Source organism: Chiloscyllium plagiosum, unplaced genomic scaffold (genome assembly GCF_037043375.1).
Source record: "Chiloscyllium plagiosum isolate Xiang-an unplaced genomic scaffold, Cpla_swu_hap1 HiC_scaffold_3, whole genome shotgun sequence".
NCBI lineage: Eukaryota > Metazoa > Chordata > Chondrichthyes > Orectolobiformes > Hemiscylliidae > Chiloscyllium > Chiloscyllium plagiosum.
In genome coordinates, this window is record NW_028270141.1 from 142,522,186 (window position 1) to 142,542,572 (window position 20,387).

General features: G+C 44.9%; 2 protein-coding genes across 3 annotated transcripts in view; both read right to left on the bottom strand.

Annotated features, from left to right (window-relative positions):
• LOC148151753 (uncharacterized) overlaps positions 1 to 1,136 on the bottom strand; it is a 32,669-nt gene extending 31,533 nt beyond the window's left edge. Inside the window, exon 1 of the mRNA XM_087975807.1 lies at positions 1,122 to 1,136. Within this exon, the coding sequence (XP_087831933.1) occupies positions 1,122 to 1,136 (15 nt within the window). The remainder of the gene's footprint in view (positions 1 to 1,121) is intronic.
• LOC148151751 (EH domain-containing protein 3-like) overlaps positions 1 to 20,387 on the bottom strand; it is a 207,506-nt gene that overhangs the window by 146,939 nt on the left and 40,180 nt on the right. The window contains exon 2 of one of the 2 annotated variants that reach the window (XM_087983982.1): positions 13,706 to 13,818. The exons of the other annotated variant lie outside the window; for it this stretch is intronic. Coding sequence (XP_087840108.1) covers positions 13,719 to 13,818 — 100 coding nt within the window. The 3' untranslated portion in view covers positions 13,706 to 13,718. Of the gene's footprint in view, positions 1 to 13,705; positions 13,819 to 20,387 lie in introns of those variants that run through there. 2 annotated transcript variants of the gene reach the window in all.

Sequence of the window (20,387 nt, forward strand, 5' to 3'; positions counted from 1 at the left end):
GTTGAGCAGTGATCTGAAAGAAGTTTATAAAATAATGAGAGAAATAGATAGAGTCAATAGTAGTTGTCTTTTCCCTCGGATGGAGGATTTCATGACTAGAGGACACATTTTTAAAGTTAGAAGAGACAGTTTCAAAAACTTTTTCACATAGAGGGTAGTTTCTGAATGTAGAATGAACTTCCAGAGGAAGTGGTGGATGCGGGTACAATTACAGTGTCTAAAAGACATTTGGATAAGTACACGAACAGGAAAGGTTGGGAGGGATATGGGTCAGGAGCCGGCAGGTGGGACGGGTTAGTTTGGGATTATAGTTGGAACGAAGGGTCTGTTTCTATGCTGTATGACTCTATGATTCTATGTGATGAAGAGGCAGTGTCAGGTCTAGAGGTTTAAGGGAGGGGGTCTGGAAGGAGGGGTCAGTACCACCTGGCTCACTTTGGGAAGGGTTTTAGGTTAGTGAGGGAGGGGCTGGGTGGATGTTGGGTGATGATGCGTGATGCAGATGGTTGTATTTCCAATTCTGTTGGCAGGAGCAGGGGCCACTTTTGGGTTAAATGTGGTGTCAAGGCGAGTGAAAGGGAGGTGGTGATGGGGTGGGGGGAGGTGACAGTTCCAATGGGGTTGTGTTTGGTGAAAAGGGAGTAGTGGGTCAGTGGTGAGGAATCTGTGGACTCCTCGGGTTGGTGGGAAAGTGAGGGAGTTTTAGGTCCATCAGGGCATAGTTGTCAGGTTGGGGGGGTCTATCCGGTCTGACACAATCATTATGGGGGTGGTGTCAGGTCAGGTGGAATGGAGGAAGTGTGTCGGTGACAATGACCGACTCCTGATCAGAATTCTAGGGCCAATGAAGTGAGGAACTTGGATAAAGCCATTGATCAGAATCATTGAACTAATGAACCAATGGGAACAGTGAGTGTAAATGGGGAATGAAATGCTTCCTGCTGATGTTAATGCAGCTGAATAATTTTCAACTGAGAATAAATAAGTACGGTATTCTTGGTTGGAGTTAAAATTATTGACTGCCAGTGGAGAGCAGTGTTTATAAACAGGATCCCAGAAGTTCTAAAATGTCAGGATGGAATTAGTCAAATTTCCAATGTGGGCACATATACAGAACCTACCTCATGTACAGTCATTGTATTACTGGAAGGTAGATATAAGGTATATCTTTCTCTTAAAGAGATCAGAAATATGCACAGTACTCTAGATTAATACAGTGTGTACTTCAGCAGCCTCCTGCTGCTAAAACACAGATAGATTGCTAACTTGGCCAAACAGCAAGGGATGCTGGGTACATTGGCCAAGTAAAGCTCTAAAATCACAAAGTCCACACACCAGACACAGTGCAAACACAGGAGTCAGGTGCTAATGACATTTGCTAATGTAAAAGGCAACATTTATGCAGAACAGACATACTCCCAACAACTTATTTACTGAACAAAGGAGGGCCCTGACAGCAAGGTACAGTGCTGGGCCCTTCCACACAAAAATAAACTAACATCAGCAATCCATCCAAATGATTGACTCTGTTTCAAACTACTAAGCTTATCTCCCTGATTGGCCAGAACAATAGAAAGCTACAGAAAACCATCTAAAAGATATAAAAACATGCTTCACCTACAAACTTTGCTCTTGGAATCTTCTGGAGGCCTTCTGAGGAGACCAGAGCTGAAAATGTGTTGCTGGAAAAGCGCAGCAGGTCAGGCAGCATCCAAGGCACAGGAGAATCGACGTTTCGGGCATAAGCCCTTCCTCAGGAATCAGGGCTTATGCCCAAAACTTCGATTCTCCTGTTCCTTGGATGCTGCCTGACCTGCTGCGCTTTTCCAACAACACATTTTCAGCTCTGATCTCCAGCATCTGCAGTCCTCACTTTCTCCTTCTGAGGAGACCAACATGGCAAGAGGCAAAGACCAACTGACCAACCAGAGAGAGAAAGAGAGAGAGGAAGAAAGCAGCTTCACACACTCAGAGAGAGAGACAGCAATTGTGTAAATTTCCAAGAAACTCGGGAATTATTGGAACCTTAGGAGCCAAATAGGATTTGAGATTGTGTGTTTAGTATTAAAGGTTATTGTAACTTTGTTCCCAATAAAGTTGGCAATATTTTTCCTTGATACTGGCTTGTGTTCATATTGATCCTCGAGGGTAGTAATATCTGGAATACTCCCGGTACTACGAGCTAATGAGAGTGGGAATAGGAAGATACAGCAGATGAATGCGTGGCTGAGGAGCTGGTGTATGAGAAAATAATTCACAGTCTTGGATCATTGGAATCTCTTCTGGGGTAGAAGTGACCTGTACAAGAAGGATGGATTGCGCCTGAAGTGGAAGGGGACTAATATACGGACAGGCAGATTTGCTAGAGCTGCTCAGAAGGATTTAAACCAGTAATGGGGTGAAGGGGGGTGAGACTCAGGGAGATAGTGAGGAAAGAGATCAGTCTGAGACTGGTACAGTGGAGAAAAGAAGTGAGTCAAACAGTCAGGGCAGGCAGGGACAAAGCAGAGAACAAGGTAGGACTGATAAATTAAACTGCATTTATTTCAATGCAAGAGGCCGAACAGGGAAGGCAGATGAACTCAGGGCATGGTTAGGAACATGGGACTGGGATATCATAACAATTACAGAAATGTGGTTCAGAGATTGACAGCACTGGCAGCTTAATATTCCAGAATACAAATACTATAGGGAGGATAGAAAGGGAGGCAAGAGAGAAGGGGGAGTGGCATTTTTGATAAGGGATCGCATTACAGTGCATTCAGGGAGGATATTCCTGGAAATACATCCAGGGAATTTATTTGAGTGGAACTGAGAAATAAGAAAGCATGGTTAACTTACTGGGATTGTATTATAGACCCCCAGATAGTCAGTGGGTAATTGAGAAACAAATTTGTAAGAGGATTTCAGCTATCTGTAAGAATAATAGGGTGGTTATAGAAGGGGATTTTAACTTTCTAAATAAAGTCTGGGACTGCCATAATGTTAAGGGTTTAGATGGAGAGGACTTTGTTAAGAGTGTCCAAGAAAATGTTCTGAGTCAGTATGTGAACGTACCGACTAGAGAAGGTGCAAAGCTTGACCTACTCTTGGGAAATAAGGCAGGGCAGGTGACTGACGTGTCACTGGGGAGTACTTTGGGGTCAGAGACCATAATTCTATTAGTTTTAAGATAGTGATGGAAAAGGATAGACCAGGTCTAACTGTTGAAATTCTAAATTGGAGGAAAGCTAATTTTGAAGTTATTAGGTAAGAACTTTCAAAAGCTAATTGGGGGCAGATGTTTGCACGTAAGGGGAAGACAGGAAAATGGGAAGCCTTCAGAAATGAGATAATGAGAGTCCAGAGACACTATATTCCTATAAGGGTGAAAGGAAAGGCTGGTAGGTGTAGGGAATGCTGGATGACTGGAGAAATTGAGGCTTTGGTTAAGAAAAAGAAGGAAGCATTTGTCAAGTACAGACAGCAGAGATTGAGAGAATCATTAGAAGAGTATAAAGGAAGTAGGAGTATACTTAAGAGGGAAATCAGGAGAGCAAAAAAAGGGCATGAGATAGCTTTGGCAAATAGCATTAAAGAGAATCCAAACGGGTTTTACAAATATATTATCGACAAAAGGAAAAAATTCATTAAATAACTAGGGAGCGATACGGCCCCTCAAAGATCAGCAAGGTGTCCATTGTGTAAAGCTGCATGAGAAGGGGGTGATACTAAATGAGTATTTTGCATCAGTGTTTACTGTGGAGAAGGACATGGAATATATAGAATGTGGGGACAGAGATGGTGACATCTTGAAAATGTCCATAATACAGAAGAGGAAGTGCTTCAAATGCATAAAGGTGGATAAATCCCCAGGACCTGATCAGGTGTGCCCAGAACTCTGTGGGAAGCTAGAGAAGTGATTGCTGGGCCCTTTGCTGACATATTTAGTGAAAGGGTTGTGCTACCAGAGGGACAGAGGGTCAGTACCACCTGGGTCACTTTGGGTGGGGTTTCACGTTAGTGAGGCAGGGGCTGGGTGGGTGTTGGGTGGTGATGGGAGAATGCAAATTGATCTCAGTTCCAATTCCATTGGCAGAAGCAGGGTGTGTCTGTTCAGGGGCAGCTTTCCCATCTCGTGGGGTTGCGCTGAATGGGGTTTGAAAGCTGGTCAAAGGGAGGGGCTGTTGTTTTGCTGGTAATGGGGTGGGGGGGGAGGTGTCCCGTTCCAATAGGGTTGTGGAAAGGGCAAAGGGGAGTAGTGGGTCAGTGATGAGGGATCTGTGGACTCTTGGGGTTGGTGAGGAGGTGATGGAGCTTCGAGACCAGCTGGGTCATAGGTGTCAGGTTAAGCGGGTTTGTCCAGTCTGACATGGTCATGTCGAGGGTGTTGTCGGGTCAAGGGGAATGGGGAAAGTGTGTCAGTGATAACGACTGACTCCCGATCAGAATTTCGGGCTAATGAAGTGTAACTTGGATAATTCCATTGATTGGAATCATTGAACTAAAGAATCAGTGGGAACAGAGACTGAAATGGGGAACAAAATACTCCCTGTTGATGCTGATGTATGTAAATAAATTTGAATGAAGAATAAATGCTGTATTCTTTACTTGATTTGGAGATGCCGGTGTTGAACTGGGGTGTACAAAGTTAAAAATCACACAACACCAGGTTATAGTCCAACAAGTTTAATTGGAAGCACACTAGCTTTCGGAGCGACGTTCCTACATCAGGTGGTAGTACAACCTGATGAAGGAGCGTCGCTCCAAAAGCTAGTGTGCTTCCAATTAAACCTGTTGGACTATAACTTGGTGTTGTGTGATTTTTAACTTTGTATTCTTTTCTGACTGCCAGTAGAGGGCAGTTTTATAAACAGGATACCGGGATTTCTGAGATAGGACATTGGTGGAATTGGTCAAATTTCCAATGTAGGCACATGTCCATAATATGTGTAAGGAACAATCACTGCATTCAATGGAAGTTAGGGAGAAGAGTATATCTTTCTCGAGGTACGGAGACCAGAGTTATGCACAGTAGTCTAGGTTAATGCAATGTGTAGTTTGGGGAAGACAAAACAGTTTTAGAATTAAGCACATCTCACTGTTCAAAATGTATAAAGGTAACAGAACCTTATAGAAAGGTTTCATTCCAATTCCTTTTCTAAAGCTATTTGTGTTAGTCCACCTTTCTTATACCAAACGATAAGAAATTTCCCATTAAGTATTCCCTTGTCTTTTTCCAAATCTTTCAGGAAATCAAGGACAAGTTCTTCATATTGTTTCACATCATTTATGTTGGAAATAGTCCTGCAATGGAATTAAGAATACAGACATTTAATTCATTCCTCGTGACAAAACCTGTCTGAATCAAATAGATTAACAGGCCAATAGCAACAGAAGTCAGTCTTTCAGCCCATTGAGAACCCTCCATCATTCCGTTCCATCATGACTACAGGAACAGAATCGAAAAGCAATCAGAATGGACAGTCCCGTGGCCGATAAGGGGATACAATTTTGGTGAGGAATTCTGAGAGTCGACATAAACTTAACGGCACTGTTCAAAAAATTGCATGGCAGAGGGACAGGGGAATTTTGGTGCACCGATCTTTATTGAGAGAGTGAATAGCAAAGCAAAAAGGGCCTTGACTTTATAACGAGATGATTGATTCCTCAATCGAGGAAGTTTTGCTGAACCCCTATGAAATTCTGTTATGACCATTGTGGCCATTGATGATCACATTTTAGGGAATACATGAGTCTCCTTAAGAGGTTGCAGAGAGTCCTCACTAGAATGGTTCCACAAAGGAGGACGAAGAAACTTGTGAGGAACAGGAGAATTGAATATGAATGTAATCCATAAAAATCAAAAACGGACTGTGAAAGCTTCCATTGGTGATGATTTGGCTAAAACGGATGTGGGTCCATTCCAGCCAGAGTTGGATGGATTTATTTTCAGGAATACAGAAGTGGTCGAGGAGCTGAATGAATAAGTTGTGTCTGTTTTCACTGAAGTGGATCCAGTGACTGTGATGCCATTGAATGTCAGTGGGTGATGTTTACCTTCTCTCTTGTTGGAGATGGTCAGTGCCTGACAGTTATGTGGTGCAAACCAAATTGGTGCAGTTATGGACAGTGAGGAAGGTTGTTAACGGATCCAGCAACAAATGGAGATCACTTGGAAAGATGGGCAATGAAATGGCATGTGGAGTTTAATCCAGACAATTGTGAGATAATGCACTTTGGAAAGTTAAATGGAAGAATTCAAAATTATACAAAAAAATGTCAAGAATTAATCTGCAGAGGGATCTTGGGTCAAGTCCATAGCTCCCTGAAAGTGGCAATGCAAGTGGATAAGGTTGTAAAGAAGACATAACGGCATGTTTGCCTCCATCAATCTGGGGCTTGAGAATAAAAGTTGCAAAGTCATGCTGCAGATTACAGGAAGGATGTGGGGGCCTTGGACATGATGCAAAAGAGATTTATCAGGATGTTGCCTGGATTGGAGTGTATTCACTATAAGGAGAGTTTGGGCACACGGATTGTTTTCACTAGAACATCAGAGGCTGAGGGGGGAACTGATGGAAGTATATTAAATAATGAGAGGCATGGAGAAGGTGGATAGTCAGAGTCTTTATCCCAGGGTGGAAATCTCAAACACTAGTGGGCATAGGTTTATGGTGAGAGGAGAATGTGCGAGGAGAAGTTTTTATTCAGTGTGGTCAGCGACTGGAATGTGCTACCTAGGGCGCTGAAAGATGTAGATATGGGAGTAAAGTTTAAAAGACATTTGGACAGATACACAAACACGCCGGGAACAGAGGGATATGGACCTTGTGCAGGCAGATAGCGTTAGGGTTAGGGTTAGATCAGCTCAGGTATTTGGGCTAAACAGTCTATTCCTGTGCTTTACTCTTCCAGTGTGACTCTTCTTCAGAGATTTATTTGGACTTGTGTTCAGTCAGTCCTATCGAAGAGGGAAATGGTTAATGAGCATGTGCCAGGTATGACTGCAACCAGTGGAAATTCTTCCTGGTTCCCATTGATTCCAGGTTTACTGGAATTCCTTCATATCACATTTGTTCAGACACAGCCTCGATGGCAAGGGCAGTCTCTCTCACCTCAGCCCCGGAAATCAGCTCCTTTAGAAATGTCTCCTCCCACCATTAACACACAAAGTTAATAACATGTACCATCTACAAGATACACTGCAGTATCTCACTGAACCCTGTCCACCATTGACAAGGCACAGGTCAGGAGTGGGATAGACGACACACCACTTGCCTGCACAGGGAAGGCTGGAAAATCCCTCAGATTGTATTGCAACCAATCACCTTGCTCCTTTTGCATCACCGTCCAAATCTGTGCTCTCTACTATCTATGATTTGGAGATGCCAGTGTTGGACTGGGGTGTAAAAAGTTAAAACTCACACAACACCAGGTTATAATCCAAAAAGTTTAATTGGAAGCATTGGCTTTTGCAGCGCTGCTCCTTCATCAGGTGGTTGTGGAGTACACAATCGTAAGGCACAGAATTTATGGCAAAAGTTTACACTGTGACTTAGACCCCTTTACACACACTCACACACATATACTCTCTCTCACAGACACTCACAACCCCCACCCCAAACACACACACACACACACACACACACAAACACACACAAAACCCACGTGCACACATACACATACACGTTGGTGGGGTGAATTTGAACTTGCAGAGATACTTTTGTACTTTGCTCAAAAACTGCACAAATCCATGTAAGACTCTGTTAACTCACTTTTTAGATACGAATCAGTCTAAAACATTATGGCACAGACAACAGAACACAGGGGGCTAACACCTTCAACATCTTAACAGCTTATCTGGGCTGACACCAATAGTTACAGTTAACCTGAGAATGTAACTTTTTAAAAACTTTTTGTGACTTACATATGAAAGAAGTGAAACTATCATGGTCATTCTAACAGATGAGAGAATTAACAAAAAATCAAGGTATTTTTCAATGTATAACTTCAGTTACATCACACTGTAAACTTTTGCTATAAATTGTGTACTCCACAACCACCTGATGAAGGAGCAGCGCTCAGAGAGCTAGTGCTTCCAATTAAACCTGTTGGACTATAACCTGATGTTGTGTGATGTTTAACTCTCTACTCCCTAGAAGGACTGAGGGCAGTAATCACATGAGAACACCACCTCCTGCAAGATCCCCTCCAAACCACACTCAACCCTAACTTGAAAATATATCACCGTTCCTTCAGTGTCACTGGATCAAATACCTGGAACTCCCTTTCTGACAGCATTGTGGATGCCCAAGTACCCAAAGGATGGCAGCAGTTCGTGAACTCAGCTCACTGTCGCCATCTCCAGGGAAATTGGGGATGGGTCAAACCCAAATCTCATGAATGGAGAAAAAATGAACCAACATCAGGATCTGGCCATTAGAGAGACCCACATTCCTGCCATTTCTACTGACCCACCTCACCCACTCTACACCCCCATGACAGCATCCTGTGGATCCTCTACCTGGTATCACACACCTATCAGCCTGGGAGTCAGTGCTGATGCTTGGTCTCTCAGGTACAGTGCCATCAGCAGCCAGGAGCCAGCAGTGCTTGAGGGTCATTGAATGCAGCAAGCTTTCCCTGAGAGAGTTGATGTGGGGCCCTTATCAGCTCTCCAGTCAGTGGGCGAGACACTGATCACCTCCATTCAATTACCAGCCTGTGAGCTACCGACTCACAATCGCATCTATTAGAACTGCACCCTTTGGGATAAAGAATCTCTCAGCTGTATCCTTTCTGCTACAAAATCTGATTTACAAAGGGATATTGTCAGACATTTATTTGAAATCAAACAAAATTCCCACAGGAGTCACTGTTTTCTTCCTGGGTTATAGAGAGTTTTCTGGGAACTGAGAGGGTGTTCCTCATGGGACTGACATCTCAAACTCTGACATCACCCTCTGTCCTTATGACGGTAACATTTGCACTTCCTCAGATATCAGACATCTCAAAGAAGTAAGATGTTTGGGGTTATCCACTGAAGCTAAATAACAATTATTCTTGTCTGCATTCAGAAAGGGAGATAAAATAAATCTCTTAAATATTACTGAAATCCAAGGGACTGGTGAGGATGAGGAGTTGGAGAAGATTAGTCTTAGTAAAGAAATGGTAATGGAGAAACTGATCAGATGAAATCTGACTCAACCCTGATACTTAATTCTTTGAAGTTTGCATCAAATGTAGACAGAGTGGTTAAGAAGGCGTTGAGCACACTTGCCTTCATTGCTCAGATGTTTGAGTATCAGAGTTGGGACACTGTGTTGAGGTTGTACAGGAGATTGGTGAGGCCTCTTCTGGAGTATTGTGTCCAGTTCTGGTCACTCTGTTATAGGATGGGCATTATTAAAGCTAGAGAGAGTTTTCAGAAGAGATTTCTGAGGATGTTTCCAGGAATCAAGGGTTTGAGCGAAAAGGAGAGGTTGGATAGACTGCGACTTCTTTCACTGGAGCAGAGGAGGTTGAAGGGTGACCTTACAGAGATTTATAAAATTGTGAGGGATCTAAATGGCAGGTGCCTCTTCCCTCGAGTGGGGAATTAAGACAAGGAGGAGTATTTTTAAGGTGAAAGGAAAAAGATTTTAAAAAGACATGAGGGGCAACTTTTCCGCACAAATGAGTTTGTGTGTGGAATGAACATCCAAAGAAATGGTGAATATGCGTACAGCTACAATGTTTAAGGGACATTTAGATAAGGACATGAATAAGAAATGTTTGGAGGGATATGGGCCAGGGCCAGGGCCAGGGCCAGGGCCAAGCCCAAGCAGTTGGAACTAGTTTAGTGTCTGATTATGGTCAGCCTGGACTGGTTGGACCGAACAGTCTGTTCCCGTGCTGTGTGACTCTATGACTCAACAATAATAGCGTCAATAGGAATGGGAATATTGTGGGAAAATTCCATCGAAGTGGATGATCTGCCATTACCGAGAAGGGTGAAGCTGACTAAAGGGGCTGCTTCAAAGTCCCTTTGTTGTCAGAAGCAACAAATATATGTAGGTTTTTTATTAACAACAAAATTCCTGATATATGGACTTGCCTGGGCCAGCATTAGTACACAAGAGGGAACCACCTATCTGTGTGATCCTGAGCAACAAGAGACTATACACCACCTATGCCAGGATGATGTTCTTGTATGCCAAGAGACTGATTTCTTCAATGTGTGGAACATTACCCAAGATGATTTATATTATTATACATTAATTATTATGATTGTCATAATGGTCAACTTCATCAAGAAGATTGGATAGTCCATTTACAGAACAACTCCCAATGGTCTTTATCTTGTCAAGGTGTTATATTTCAGTTTGATTTCAGCTGTACTTTGGGCATCCCTGGTAAGCCTTGTCCCCATTCAGATAGATCAAGATAGTAAAAGAGACAAAGCGGGGGGGAATATTAACCTTCACTAACAATTTGTTTCTCGAAACCCATAATAAAATATTTGGAGAGGATGAAGTAGTTTGTTATGCCCTTACTTCAGCAAGAGACTCCCTGACCCCTTTTATCCTCCCAAATCCTAACATGGAGATAAGTGGCCTGCGCCATCCTAAACCAGGTCCCATCCCGGAAATTGGAGTTATGTAAATGAAGCATGCCCCTGACCGCAAGACCAAACCGGACTGAACCATGATGCAAGTTACAGGTAAAACAAATTAAATCCAGCGTCTTCATGATCCCAAATGCCGTATGACAGCCTTGATAGGGTTGATTGGAACCAGGATACCCACTGGTGGCGGAACCTACCTCATGTGCCCGCTCGATGACCACTGCTGGACGACCCTTCCCTGAGAGGATCCTGAAAATGGGGACAGGCAGACCCCACCACTTCAACTTTGAGACTGGCAACAAGACAGCAAAACCCCCAGTGACAAATGGCTGGCCCTTGCTTTAACTGTTGAAATGTGGCCACTGGAGAGTTACGTGTCTTTAATGTTATTTTGGATCTGACGTGAGGAATCGACATGCCCTCTTCCTAGGAAAAGGAAAATCTACTAATATACACTGACTCTTCATTGACAACATGGGCTAAATAGAGTCATGGAGGCATAGAGATGTACAGCACGGAAACCGACTCTTTGGTCCAACTCGTCCATGCCGACCAGATATCCCAACCTAATCTAGTCCCATTTGCCAGCATTTCGCCCATATCCGTCTAAACCTTTCCTATTCATATAGCCATCCAGATACCTTTTAAATGCTGAAATTGTACGAGCCTCCACCATTTCCTCTGGCAGCAAATTCCATACACACACCACTGTCTGCATAAACAAGTTGCCCCTTAGGTCTCTTTTATATCTTCCTCCTCTCATCCTAAACCTATGACCTCTAGTTCTGGACTCTCCCACTTCAAGGAAAATACTTTGTTTATTTATCCTATCCATACCCCTCATGATTTTATAAACCTCCATGAGATCAGCCCTCAGCCTTTGACGCTCCAGGGAAAACAGCCCCAGCCTATTCAGCCTCTCTTATAGCTCAAATCCTCCAACCCTGGCAACATCTTTATAAATCTCTTCTGAACTCTTTCAAGTTTCACAACATCCTTCTGATAGGAAGGAGACCAAAATTGCACACAATATTCCAAAAGTGGCCTAACCAACGTCCTGTATAGCTGCAACATGATTTCCCAACTCATACACTCAATGCTCTGACCAAGAAAGGAAAGCATACCAAATGCCTTCTTCATTATCCTATCTACCTGTGACTCCACTTTCAAGGAGCTATGAACCTGCACTCTAAGGTCACTTTGTTCAGCAACACTCCCTAGGACCTTACCATTAAGTGTATAAGTCCTGCTAAGATTTGCTTTCCCAAAATCCAGCACCTCGCATTTATCTGAATTAAACTCTATCTGCCACTTCTCAGCCCATTGGCCAATCTGATCAAGATCCCGTTGTAATCTGAGGTAACCTTCTTCGCTGTCAACTACACTTCAAATGTTGGTGTAACCTGCAAACTTACTAAGTATACCTCCTATGTTCATATCCAAATCATTTATATAAATGTCAAAAAGCAGTAGATCCAGCATCGATCCTTGTGGCACTCCACTGGTCACAGGTCTCCAGTCTGATAAACAACCCTCCAATACAACCATCTGTCTTTTATCTTCGAGCCAGTTCTGTCTCCAAATGGCTCGTTCTCCCTGTATTCCATGAGATCTAACCTTGCTAACCAATCTTCCATGGGGAACCATGTCAAATGCCTTACTGAAGTCCATATAGATCACGTCTTCCCTCATTAATCCTCTTTGTTACTTCAAAAAACTCAATCAAGTTTGTGAGACATGATTTCCCATGGACAAAGCCATGTTGATTGCCCCTAATCAGTCCTTGCCTTTCCAAATACATGTAAATCCTGTCCCCTCTGGATCCCCTCCAAACACTTGCCCATCACCGACGTCAGGCTCACGGATCTATAGTTCCCTGGCTTCTCCTTACTACCTTTGTTAAATAGTGGTACCACATTAGCCAACATCCAGTCTTCTGGCACCTCACCTGTGACTATCAATGATACAAATATCTCAGCAAGGGGCCCAGCAATCACTTCCCTAGCTTCCCAGAATGCTGGCAAATGGGAAGAGATTTATAGATGATATCTGGTTGGCATGGACGAGTTGGACTGAAGGGTCCGTTTCTGTGATATACATCTCCGTGACTCTGACAAAACTTGAAACAGAGTTTGGAGTTTTTAATGGGATTCCTGACAGCAGCATTTCCTGATTCATTCCCTTTCTCTCTCACTCTTTCATCTTTCATGTTGTCCTGTTTGACTCACCTTGCTCCTTCCCTTTGGGTTTTCAATAACAACATTTAGAGAATTTATTGAAATCCTTTTACATTGAGCCAACGTTAATGACCACATGTCCCGGTGTTGTGTATCTCTGTGTATGTTTTAACACTTTATTTAAACAGAGAAATGCCTTGAGGAATGAGGGCTGGGCATTAAATATCAGCCATGCCAGCGACACCTTCACTGAATGAAAGGATAAAAATACCATTACTTACACCCTGCTGAATTGGGGCAGGTGATGACCTCATGGGATTTATCACAAGGCTATTAATCCAGAGACCCAGGTCAGGTTCTGGTGACCTGGGTTGAAACCCAGCACAGACCTTCAGCCTGTGATAAGCTGCCTTTCAAATACAGGGTTAGATTGAGTGAAGACAGGAGCAGTAGGAGAGCTCCCTGACTCTACAATCCTTGTATTGATCCCCACCATCACCCTTTCTGTGAGCACACTTACACTTCCCTTCACCTGCTGCTGGAGATGGAAGCCCTAATATTCTTCTTACTGCACAAGCTGGCAGTGGGAGCCAGGCAGGCGATGGCAGCTCATGTAGAAAGTGTTAATGAGGCCCAAGGAGTAATTTCAGTCCAGTCTTATGGTTCAGGTTGGGATGTGCACTGTCGGTGCACTGCAGGTTATGGAATAAAAACAGCATGAAACAATCTCCACTGGTACAAACACGACAGAAGAGAGGAAACTCTCAGCTGTACTGACCTTGTCCTAGATGACTTGTTCTGGCTCTAGACTCTACAGAGGTCGATCACCTCCTGCTCTGTATCATATGTAGCAATTTGATGTCCAAACAGGACAGACACAGTTAAGATGATTCTCAGCATCTTGGTGTTCTCTCAGATATCTGGTGAATGCACTGACTGACTCCTCTGCACCTTCAGGTGGATCTGCAGTTTGAACACTGAGCTACAATCTTTATGTACTCTTTCATGAAGATGATTTTGAACACAGTTTCGCTTCCGGTAGGAACATGGTGTCTTGGAGAAACAATCCAGCTGATTAATTATGGAAATTTCTCTTTGTTCTGACTTTGCAATGGATTCAGAAATCATTAACTCTCTGTGTGCTGGCTCCTGGGAACTCTGAAAACCCAGGAAAGCAGTAATGGGTAATGCAAGGATAAGGTAGGGGAATGGTCTGGGTGGCATATCCTTCAGTGGGTTGGTGTGGACTAATGGGCTGAATGGCTTGTTTTCACACTGTGGGGATTCAATGATTCTATGAGCTATTCTGCTCTCTGACCATGGTCAGACCATTGTTTACTCACTGAGTAGTAGATGAGGTCGGTGTGGTGCTGACTGCCCAGTGACTGGAATATCTCACAAACATCCTGTTTGTGTCCTTCTCTCCTCCCCTGGGATTACTGAGAGTGGCTTAGTGACCCTCACCTTCAAAACTACTCCCACTGACATCCTTCTCCTGACACAGGCTGTACACCAGTGAAAGGCGATCACTGTGGCACAGACTCTCACTGGGTCAGCGTTGCCCTGACAGACTCTCACTGGGTCAGCACTGCCCTGGCACAGACTCTCACTGGGTCAGCGTTGCCCTGGCATTTGCTCTCCATTAATTACTGTTTCTGGTGAACAGCATAATTACAATCTTAATTCTATTTGTACCTGTTTACAGGGATTCGGGGCTGAGGGGAGAAAGCAGGAGAATTAGGGTTGGGAAACTATCAGCCATGACCGAATGGCAGAGTAGACTCGATGGGCAGAATGGTTGAATTGTGCTGCTATGTCTATGGTTGTCCAATGTACATTAATTACTTGCAATGAGAATGTGTTGTAATGACACCCCTCCTCCTACACCATCCCTCAAGCCACATGTTCTTTCATTTCTACGCTGGCTAGCACGTGGCACCGGTCGTAATCCCGAGATCACGACCTTTGAGGTCCTCCTTTTTAACTTCTTTCCTAGTTCCCTGAATTCTGCTTTCAGGACTTCACCTAATTTTTTACTTATATCATTGGCACCAAGACAACTAGCTGTTCACCCTCCCCTTTTAGAATGCTCTGCAGCCAATCGGTGACATCCCTGACCTGAGCACCTGGGAGGCAACATACCATCCAGGAGTCCCATTTTTGGCTACAGAACCGCCTATCTACTCCCCTTACAATAGAATCCCCTATGACTATAGCCCTAGGAGTCTTTTTCTTGCACTAAACTGCAGTGCCCGCCACGGTGACATGATCTGGCAACTGCTGCTCTCTCCTGGTGAGCCATCTCCCCCAACAGTATCCAAATCGGTATAGCTGTTTTGGAGGGAGATGGCTGCAGGGGACACCTGCACTGCCTTCCTACTCTTTTTCTGCCTTTTGGTCACCTATTCACTGTCTCCCTCAGCAATTCTAAACTGTGGTGTGACCAGTTTGCAAAACATGCTCTCCACGACCTCCTCAGCATTGGGGATGCTCCACAGTGAGTCCATCCGCAGCTCCAGAGCCATCATGCAGTCAAACAAGAGCTGCAGCTGGACATACTTCTTGCAAGTGTAAGAGTCAGGAACGTCAGCCACGTTCCTGAGCTCCCATATCAAGCAAAAGGCACATGACACGGGTCTGAGGTCCCCTGCCATTGTAAGCCTTAGCTTTATATCAACTAACTAAAACCAATCAATGCACTTAAATATATGGAAGAAAAGAAAGAGAAAAAAATAAAAACCTTATCTTATAGTCTTTTTCATCTAGTTAGAGGAGGGGGGTGGGCATGTAGTATCTTGGGTTTAGCCGCTGTCCAAATATATACTAAGTCCTTATCTTCTTGGCACCCTCCTGGTCTCCACGTCACCTCCAATCTGTCTCCCACTGCTCCCAGACAGGTAAAAGGCCAGGAAATTGCTGGAAAAGTTCAGTAAGTCTCAAAAGCATCTGGAGAGAGGAAAGAGAGTTAATGTTTCAGGTCTGGTGAGCGTTCCTTAGAAAGAGTAAAGAAGTCTCACTTCAGTTATAGTAGTGGATGACATCCGTATTTTTGCTCATCGTACCCAAGAGTGAATTCAGGTCAGCGCAATGACATCATTGGACAGTGTGGGAAAGTGTGTTTGAAGATTCTGCAGACTCCTGGGGTTGGTGGGGAGCTGAGGGAGTTTCAGGTCCAGCTGGATCATGGGTGTCAGGTGGAGGGGGTTTGTCCGGTCTGACAGGGTCATGTCAGGAGTGCTTTGGGTCAGGGTAATGGGGAAAGTTGTGTTGGTGACAGCCACTGACTCTCAAAAGATCAGAATTTCCAACCCAACGTTGATGTTAATGCACTAAATAATTTTGAATGAAGAATAAATGCCACATTTTTGGTTAAGGTTGAAATTATTGACTGCCAGTAGAGGGCAGTGTTTATTAACAGGATTGCAGGATTTATGAGATAGGAAATTAAAATTGGTCAAATTCCCAATGTGGGCACATATACATAATCTGTCTAATGACCAGTCACTGCATTCACTGGAAACAAGGTATAAGGGTACATCTTTCTCTAGCTAATGAGATCAGAATTATGCACAGAACTTTTTGGTTAATACAATGTGTAGTTTGAGGAAGACAGAAAAGTTTTAGAATTATCACATCTCATTGTTCAATACATACAAAGGTAACAGAACCTTCCAGAAAAATGTCATTCCAATTCCTACGTAAAACCTACTTCCATTAATCCACCTTTGTTCTTCAAGCACATTGGACAAGTGAATAACAACGAGCAGAGGGACAGTCAATCCAGCACCGAAGGTATTGTAGCTGAATGTGCACAAAATAAGGTAAATGAGCTTATAGGGCAGATTGAAATTGGCAGGTATAGAAAAAATACAGCGCAGTACAGACCCTTTGGCCCTCAATGGTGTGATGTGGAGGGCAGAGCTGAAAATGTGTTGCTGGAAAAGCGCAGCAGGTCAGGCAGCATCCAGGGAACATGAGAATCGACATTTCGGGCATAAGCCCTTCTTCAGGAATGAGGAAAGTTTGTCCAGCAGGCTAAGATAAAAGGTAGGGAGGAGGGACTTGGGGGAGGGGCGTTGGAAATGTGATAGTGGAAAGAGGTCAAGGTGAGGGTGATAGGTCAGACTGGGGTGGGGGCAGAGAGGTCAGGAAGAAGATTGCATGTTAGGAAGGTGGTGCTGAATTTGATGGATTTGACTGAGACAAGGTGGGGGGAGGGGAAATGAGGAAACTGGTGAAATCTGAGTTCATCCCTTGTGGTTGGAGGGTTCCTAGGCGGAAGATGAGGCGCTCTTCCTCCAACCGTCGTGTTGTTGTGGTCTGGCGATGGAGGAGTCCAAAGACCTGCATATCCTTGGTGGAGTGGGAGGGGGAGTTGAAGTGTTGAGCCACAGGGTGGTTGGGTTGGTTGGTCCGGGTGTCCCAGAGGTATTCTCTGAAACGCTCCGCAAGTAGGCAGCCTGTCTCCCCAATATAGAGGAGGCCACATCGGGTGCAGGGGATGCAATAGATGATGTGTGTGGAGGTGCAGGTGAATCTGTGGCGAATATGGAAGTTTCCTTTGGGGCCTTGGAGGGAGGTGAGGGGGGAGGTGTGGGCGCAAGTCTTGCACCTCCTGCGGTTGCAGGGGAAGGTGCCGGGAGTGGAGGTTGGGTTGGTGGGGGGGTGTGGATCTGACAAGGGAGTCACGGAGGGAGTGGTCTTTACAGAATGCTGATAGGGGAGGGGAGGGAAATATATCCTTGATGGTGGGGTCCGTTTGGAGGTGGCGGAAATGACGATGGATGATACGATGTATATGGAGGTTGGTAGGGTGGTAGGTGAGGACCAGTGGGGTTCTGTCCTGGTGGCGGTTGGAGGGGCGGGGCTCAAGGGCGGAGGAGCGGGAAGTGGAAGAGATGCGGTGGAGGGCATCGTCGACCACGTCGGGGGGGAAATTGCGGTCCTTGAAGAAGGAGGCCATCTGGGTTGTACGCTTTTGGAACTGGTCATCCTGGGAGCAGATGCGGCGGAGACGAAGGAATTGGGAGAATGGGATGGCGTTTTTACAGAGGGCAGGGTGGGAGGAGGTGTAGTCCAGGTAGCTGTGGGAGTCGGTCGGTTTGTAGTAGATGTCCGTGTTGATTCGGTCGCCTGAGATAGAAATAGAAAGGTCGAGGAAGGGGAGGGAGGAATCTGAGACTGTCCAGGTGAATTTGAGGTCGGGGTGGAAGGTGTTGGTGAAGTGGATGAACTGTTCAACCTCCTCGTGGGAGCACGAGGCGGCGCCGATACAGTCATCGATGTAGTGGAGGAATAGGTGGGGGGTGGGGCCAGTGTAGTTGCGGAAGATGGACTGTTCCACATACCCTACGAAGAGGCAGGCATAGCTGGGGCCCATGGCTACTCCTTTCGTTTGGAGGAAGTGGGAGGATTGGAAAGAGAAGTTGTTCAGGGTGAGGACCAGTTCAGTCAGTCGAAGGAGGGTGTCAGTGGAAGGGTACTGGTCGGTACGGTGGGAAAGGAAGAAGCGGAGGGCTTTGAGTCCTTCGTGATGGGGGATGGAGGTGTATAGGGACTGGATGTCCATGGTGAACATAAGGCGTTGGGGACCGGGGAAGCGAAAATCATGGAGCAGGTGGAGGGCATGGGTGGTGTCCCGAACGTAGGTGGGGAGTTCTTGGACTAAGGGGGACAGGACGGTGTCAAGGTATGCGGAGATGAGTTCGGTGGGGCAGGAGCAGGCTGAGACAATGGGTCGGCAAGAGCAGTCAGGTTTGTGGATTTTGGGCAGGAGGTAGAAGCGGGCGGTGCGGGGTTGTGGGACTATGAGGTTGGAGGCGGTGGATGGGCGGTAACTCTCTACAGCCCTCTACATTCCTGAAGAAGGGCTCATGCCCGAAACGTCGATTCTCCTGCTCCTTAGATGCTGCCTGACCTGCTGCGCTTTTCCAGCAACACATTTTCAGCACAGCCCTGTCTGATCCTTGCTTCCTCAACCTTAAATAAGTTTCCTCCTTCCTTTTGACTAGATGTTCCACATCTCTTGTTATCCAAGATTCCTTCACCCGACCATCCCTCCCAATCCACCACTTGCAGCAAGTGCTCCCTAAACAACCTCCACATTTTTGTCGTGTATTTCCCTGAGAACATCTGTTCCCAATTTATGCTCCACAGTTCCTGCTGAATAGCATTGTAATTGCCCCTGCCCTAATTAAATAACTTCCCCTACTGTCTGCTCCTATCCCTCTCCATGACTATAGTAAAGGTCAAGGTGTTGTGATCGCTATCAACAAAATGCTCTCCCACCAAGAGTTCTGGCACCTGACCTGGCTTGTTGCCAAGCACCAAATCCAATAAGGCCTCTCCTCTAGTTAGCCTATCTCCATTTTGAGTCAGGAATCCTTCCTGGACACACCTGAAAAATAGAAGAAAGTGAGGATTGCAAACGCTGGAGATCAGAGGATGGAAAAGTACAGCAGGTCAGGCAGCATTCGAGGAGCAGAAGAATCAAAGTTTCAATCAAAAGCCCTTCTTCAAGAATAAGGGCTTTTGCCCAAAATGTCGATTCTCCTGCTCCTCGGATACTGCCTGACCTGCTGTGCTTTTCCAGCACCACACTCTCAATGCCTAAAAAATGACAATTTGATGTTTGTCAAATGATCGTTTATCTATATTTTGAGAACAATTTGAGGTTATAAAGTACAAAAAAATTTTTTCAAAGAAGGGCTTATGCCTGAAACGTCGATTCTCCTGTTCCCTGGATGCTGCCTGACCTGCTGCGCTTTTCCAGCGACACATTTTCAGCTCTGATCTCCAGCATCTGCAGACCTCATTTTCTCCTCCAGAAGACAATTCACTCCATTCCCAAAGACTGAAGTTTATTGTCCATCCAATTTTGAATATTTGATGTTGTGTGAATAACATAGTGAGTCCTCTTTAACTATCGGGCGAGTTCCCACCTTCGTGCAGTGTAGTGAAGTGCACAGTTTGATTCAATATACAGTTGTGTTCTTGTCTACTGCCTAGTTTTCAGGTGTTTCTACCTTATCCTCATTGACACATGCTGCAGCAACTGACTCAGTTTCATCTTGTGTTAGTATTAACTCATCTACACAACTGTAAATATAAAGTGGTGATGATGACTTCCCCTTTGTGATCTTTATCGTTCTTCCATGAACATTTTCCTCTGGGAATGTGGTGCCCTGTGGGTTGGACCAATCTCTCAGCATTCCCTTTGTCAATTTTGACTGTTGTTCTGCTGTAAACCTGGTGTTGGAGCACTCTGATATTCAAACAAAGCCTTTTCCTCATTCATCCCCCTAACAATATTCTCCCCAGATACAATTATAGCCACTGACAGAGGCATTGAGACAGAGACTCCTCTCGTGAGATCTGTCAGCACAAACCTGATGTGATTTAGCTTCTCGGTTCGGAGAAGTCCAGCCTCATATTGATTTTAATGTTTTGAAGTTTCTGCTCTACAAAAATGCAGAGACCTTTCAACCCCTTGAGACTATTCCCATCCTGTGGTCCGTCCAAATGTCACTCCAGTTCCCACTCCCATCTCTTCACATTCCCTGCTCCAAACTTCTCTTCCCCTTCCCCAAGACCTTTTCCTGGACCACGTTCCCGATGCCAGG